The sequence below is a fragment of the Limulus polyphemus genome, unplaced genomic scaffold (genome assembly GCF_000517525.1).
Source record: "Limulus polyphemus unplaced genomic scaffold, Limulus_polyphemus-2.1.2 Scaffold11419, whole genome shotgun sequence".
In the NCBI taxonomy this organism is placed as follows: Eukaryota; Metazoa; Arthropoda; class Merostomata; order Xiphosura; family Limulidae; genus Limulus; species Limulus polyphemus.
In genome coordinates, this window is record NW_013677029.1 from 4,892 (window position 1) to 11,302 (window position 6,411).

Sequence of the window (6,411 nt, forward strand, 5' to 3'; positions counted from 1 at the left end):
GTGTACCACAAACTTGTACATTTTACTACTTGCCAAATTTCCTGTAGATACACGTAGTAAATACTGAATTGTATTTATTATTCTTTCTCCAACGGATCAACCCTGTTCAATCAGCTCAGAAATAGGAACAGTTTATCGTTCTTTCTGTGGATTTGCGCGGAAGATCTTCAACAAACAAGAAGAAAAGCATTGTCCATCTTTTACTAGATTCAAGTGGCGTGGTACGTATTATGTTGTTTTTATTTTGTTTCGAATGTGTAGCTTACTTATTACTATTTTTCTCCTTCAAAGTAACGTTCCATCAATGAGCATATTTATGGAGTACAAAGTGAGTAACTGGAACCACGACTATTTAACCTATTTCTCGAAGTCACTTTTAATTCTTTCGATTTCCTTGTTTATCGGGTTATGCGACCTATAACTCCTAATTTTCATGTTACCACTTTCATTGAAAAATCAAATGAATACAACTTACTTTTAATGTATTGGATTTATAGATTACTCGTTCTGGCAGCTCCTGCGACCGCGTTGACACCAAACTGTATCAGCACTGCTCTTCCTTTGGCCCCGTCATCAAGGTGGAAAGGGGGGGCAAGTTGCGTGGGCAACAACCTGTCCCCCATATCAGAATGCCCAGGCTTACATCCGTCCATATCATCACTTATTAGAGCGCAGCGCCAGGGGTTGCTTCCGACGGTGGGAGAGATCTTCGTGTCTCACTGGACAGCTACCGTCCACCTCGAACTGGTCAGTCCCCAGCCAGTAAGGTGTTGTCCCATCATGGTCTGCCTTCTTCATTGGGTGTATGGAGATTAGGAAAATACTTTCCGACAAACAGATCATCAACTACCACACCAAAGATGTTTGTGTACAGCGCCTGAGTCCTCAGCACCCTTCTATATGGCAGCGAGACGTGGACTACTTATGCCAGCCAAGAGAAAAGACCGAATACCTTCCACCTCAGAAGCCTGAGACGAATACTTGGTGTCTCCTGGCAAGACAAGGTAACTAACACTGATGTCTTGTCTCGTACGAACCAGTCTACCATGTAAACTCTGTTACGACAGCGCCGGTTGCACTGGATAGGCCACGTGCGCCGTATGAAGGATGGCCGAATCCCAAAAGACATCCTCTACGAGAGCTTGCCGAAGGACAGAAAGGCATCGACCGCCCGCAGTTGAGATACAATGATATTTGCAAAAGAGACATGAAGGTGCTCAACATCAACACCGAAACTTGGGAGGACATCGCTGCCGATCGCGCCGACTGGAGAAACACTCTCCGTAAACAGCTGAAGATCGGTGAAGAGGAATTGACGGTGGCGGCAGAAGAGAAGCGAGCGCATCAAAAGGAACAGGCAGCCAACAGACCAGCGGGACTGTCACTCTCGTGTCTCCTTAGTCACAAGAGACGCTGCTCTAGACGAGCGATCAACATGGACGGATGTTCATGCATGGTCAAACCTGGCCGAAGGAGGCCTACAACAATAGATTACGAGAAAGTATTAAATATTAAATGCTTTAGCAACAATAGACGTCAATCTAACGTACATCGAAATGTTAAGAGATATATATACAGACGCAACAGCAAAACTACATCTTAATAAAGAGGTATCATCAGTGATAAAGATAGAGAGAGGGGGTGATCCAATATCTCCGAAACTGTTTACAGCAACTTTGTAAGAAGTATTCAGACAAACTGAATTAGAGAATGAAGGTATAAAAATAGCTGGAGAGATATTAACAGATCTAAGGTTTCCAAATGATGTAGCTCTCTTTACAAATTCAACGAAAAAGATGGAAGTCATATTAAACAGTTTGAATGCCAGTAGCAAGAAAGCAGGATTAAAAATACATAAGGGAAAAACCAAATATATGACCAATTATTCACGACACAGATACCATCAAAATTGAGAATGAAGAAGTAGAGATAGTGTCAGAGTACAAATATTTAAGACAAACCCTCAAATGGAAAACACAACAAGGGAAGAAATTATGGTAAGAATGAAGACAACATGGCGATGTTTTGGAATGTTTTAAGAAATTCTAAAGGATCAAGATATCCCATTACTTTGAAGAAAAAGCTCATGGATCAGTGTGTACTACCAACCTTAACATATGGTGGCCAAACGTGGGCACCAACAAAAGAGATAAGGAAAAAAGAAAGAAGCCACACCAAGAGCTATGGAAAGAAAAATACTTCATATAACACTACAAGATAGATGGAGAAATGATGGAATAAGAAAAACAACAAATATAATAGATGCAGTAAGGTTCATTCTAAGAACTAAATGGAAATAGGCTGGACATGTAGCAAGGTATTCTGATAATAGGTGGACATTAAGAACAATGGAATGGCAACCTAGGACAGGGTAAATATCTAAGGGAGGGCAAAAGAGAAGATGGAGGGACGATATAGTGGCAGAAACGGGAATCAGATGAACACAGGATGCTAAGAATAGGAAATACTGGACTGGTCTGACGGAGAGCTATATCCAACGAGGGATGACTGCAGCTTAGATAGATATGTATAGTGGTTCAGCAATAAGTCTGACGGCTTTTAATGCTAAAAGTTCTTTGTGCTTAACAACAAATAAATAAATAAAATTAAACACGTGAGTGTGGCAACATATGAAAATGGATAAATATTTAATAAGACGATTGTAGACTGACTACGGAGAATAAGACAATTTTCGTGTTACTGATAATGAGTCGGATTGTAACCTCACTGGAGAAGAAGTGGCAGATCGGACGGAATATACAGCTAGTATCCCTTTAAACATACTTATTTACTGTTAAACTTCATCCGTACCGCTACTTATTTACTATTATTGTTACTGTTAAACTTCACCCGTACCGCTACTTATTTACTATTATTGTAACTGTTAAACTTCATCCGTACTGCTACTTATTTACTATTATTGTTACTGTTAAACTTCATCCGTACCGCTACTTATTTACTATTATTGTTACTGTTAAACTTCATCCGTACCGCTACTTATTTACTATTATTGTTACTGTTAAACTTCATCCGTACCGCTACTTATTTACTATTATTGTTACTGTTAAACTTCATCCGTACCGCTACTTATTTACTATTATTGTTACTGTTAAACTTCATCCGTACCGCCACTTATTTACTATTATTGTTACTGTTAAACTTCATCCGTACCGCTACTTATTGACTATTAAACTTCATCCATACCGCCACTTATTTACTATTATTGTTACTGTTAAACTTAATCCGCACAGAAGTGTTTCATGCTAAACTTCTAAATGTAAAATGTCTTTTATTACTGTTCATTCTTAAAGGATACTTTCCTGCAAAGAAACATACATAAACATACATTTTAAACACGTAAGAAATTTATAAACATGAAATTACGAATTACCTTATAGTTCTTGTTCTCCTGAAATGCTTGGATAATACATTGAAAGTTTTGGACATGTATTTCTATCTGTCTGTTTGTGGTTATGTATATTTCACGTTTATTCGACACTTTGTCGAGATTCATTTGCTGTTGTAAAACCACAACTTGGAGTTCAAAACCTGCAAATTTGTACACAAGCCTTCTTCCCCATCCTTAACTGTTTACCACTCCGATGATCTACTCACAGCTAAGAAACTGCAATATGAAACCCAATTAAAAATGTTTAAAGATTTGATCTCATCATGTAGAGTATAAACAAGTAAACCTTAAACTACTCATAACTGTTTAACAAACAGTAACCTATTTTGCTGAGAACAAATTTATTCCAGATTCTAATATTTCCAAATATCTGTACGTTAAAACTTTCCACTTTACTTCATGCATCAGGAATATCAACCTTTCTCAATAAGATACGTTTAGCTCTGAAATACGTACTTTTTTCATGTAAGAACTGAGTAAATGAAATGCTAAAAGCAGAGCAAAAGAGAACAAGAATTTATTACTTGTATGTTAGAGAATATATGACACTGCCAGTATGATGAGAAGTTTCTGACAATAAGCTGTTTCACTATCTATATCATATTGTTGGTAGTTGACATACTTCGAAAGTTAAGGTGACTAGTAATGAAAACACACGAGTTTACGACAAGTTTGAAAGCATGTGTTTCTATTGAAACCAGTATTGACGTTTTTATAGTGGTTTTAGCTGTTACCACGTAACATTCTTTGACGTAACAACTATAACGAAAGTTCCTATAGAAATGATGACACAACTTTCGGAAAATATCATTGTTGCTTTTTTTTTCTTTCAGTTAAAATTATATGTCAAATGTCCAAACTATTTGTGTGAACAGCAGTTTACACAGCTGTTGAAATGTTCTTGTTCAGTAGAATCACAATAATCAAATATGGTAGAATACATAAATAACACTCTTAAAAAGTTTCATTAAAATATGTTTAATACAAAACAGTAAGGCATCTGTACATTTGTCTTCATAGTATACATGCAATAATATAAGAGAGACAGTATCAAACAAAGTAAATACATAAAACGTATTTCAAGCGGCTTAAGCAAATAGAATCACCGGTAAAAAAACTGTAGCAACGTTGTTTGTTCACTTTTTATTAATTTCAAGCAGTAAATTATCCAGTATTTTAAAACACTTCACATTTGCATGTAAAGTTATTGGAATACAAGTAAGTGGCGAATTTTGTTCTTGTATCCTTAAAAGGTTCCCTTGAAATTGTTAGTAAGTTTATAAAGGCATCTCAAGATGGTGGAAGTTAAAGGGAGAAACGTTTTAAGAGAATCATGAACAAGTCGAATATGAATATCAAAAAACGACAGAACCGGTCGTGAGGTTTAATGACTTTCTATCAGGGCCTTCTCGGCCTCGAGGACTTTCTGTTGCTCCTTCAGAACCATCTGTTCGTCCATATTATGTTTATGAAGGGCAGTATTGTGGTGTAAAGCGGAGTAATAGTGACCAGGGTGGTAGTAACCAGCGTAGTGATGACCAGGGTAGTAGTAACCAGGGTGATAGTAACCATGGTGGTAAGCGGTAGGATTCTTGGCAATTACTTCAAGCTCACGAGCTCTATGAAGCTGGAGATCCGGTACCTGTTGTAGGTTTATGTAATGGAGAGCTTGCTGCTGTAGAGCCTGCAGGTAGGCCGGGTCGTGTTGACCTTCTGGAACATTGTAGGGGAATATCCCCGCCAAAGAAACAGTGCAGACACAAGCAAGAACTACCTAGTGGAAAATACAAAACACTGGCATTGTAAAGTTGTATAAGGCTAGAATTTCGTAAAGAAATATTTTATTAAAATCTTTCAACCATTTATTACATAAAAATATATAAACTACTACAAACAATGTGAGAATCAAACAGTCGAACTTAATCAAAATGAACTAAAATATACCCAAAAGAAACAGTGGCATTTGTACGGAAAACTTTAGCAAGAATTTTGGAGGATTTTAGAAACAGAAACTAATTTCTAATTGTATTCGTTTTCAAACTTAACAGTCTTCTTAATAAAACTGTGAAACGTTCTCATTAAAAAATGAAACCAATACTATGAACATGCTCACGTTCCTTTGTAAGAGATTCCAACAGTTCATTATAGACAGAAGTGACAGTTTATTAATTTTATCTGTACTCACTAATCTTTAAACACGTGAGTAAATTAGATATTCTTCATGTGTATATATTTTAGAAGAACGAGGGAATTTAAAGTAAACTATTGTCGCCTTTATTTAGTAGAGGGTATTTACTAAATTCAACATTTAAACACGATACAACAAGTTTAAAACGTACACATTGTGACATCCATAACGGTAATGTTTGCTAGGATCAAAGAGTTTTGACAACACTTACCAATCGCATCATCTTTGTGGTGATTGAATGTAGAATCAACAGCTACCTTAATAAGGAAATCTGTACCAACAACAGAACCTCGATACACACTCTGGAAACTCTTCTGGCTTTTATACTCTCTTGTTCATGGTCATTTCTCAGAAGTAAACCATAGATGTCCTTCCTAACTTTGTCATCGAGGGTTATTAAGAAAGATGACCTTGCAGAGGAACCAAACAAGTTGATCTTTACGTCAAGTTACACTTTTTACAAGACTCCACCCATGGCCTGTACCTAGAGGAAATTTTATGAATATACCATGTGAAGTATTAGGGCGCTGAAATAAATATTTAACCTATTTAACCAACACTAAGCTAAACTCCAGACTTACTATACATAATGTTATACGTTAAGTTAGAATATTCATCACGTAATCCTGGACTTTCTCTTGTTGTCAGCCTGTTCAAGTTAAATCTTTACATATACTAGTATCTTAACCAGTGATGATATGAACTATAGGCCACTACCAACCTCAGATCATCTAGAACAAGTCTAAGAAAGTCACCATCTCAAAATACAGAAAATAAAATCATATCTTGATAAATAACACCTGTAAGCACACTA

At 36.6% G+C, this 6,411-nt stretch overlaps 1 protein-coding gene across 2 annotated transcripts; it reads right to left on the reverse strand.

The window, feature by feature from the left end:
- Positions 1 to 4,518: 4,518 nt before the first annotated feature.
- Positions 4,519 to 5,943, reverse strand: LOC106476742 (cuticle protein 13-like). 2 transcript variants are annotated; one of them, XM_022380519.1, is made up of 2 exons: positions 5,809 to 5,943; positions 4,519 to 5,183 (listed from the first exon to the last, which is right to left on the reverse strand). In XM_022380519.1, exons 1-2 carry the CDS (start codon positions 5,818 to 5,820, stop codon positions 4,794 to 4,796), a joined length of 402 nt encoding a protein of 133 aa, XP_022236227.1. In that variant the 5' UTR covers positions 5,821 to 5,943; the 3' UTR covers positions 4,519 to 4,793. The 2 variants fall into 2 exon arrangements, with proteins under 2 accessions (XP_022236227.1, XP_013792828.1); XM_013937374.2 differs by having other exon boundaries at positions 4,519 to 5,179; positions 5,805 to 5,943.
- Positions 5,944 to 6,411: the final 468 nt, after the last annotated feature.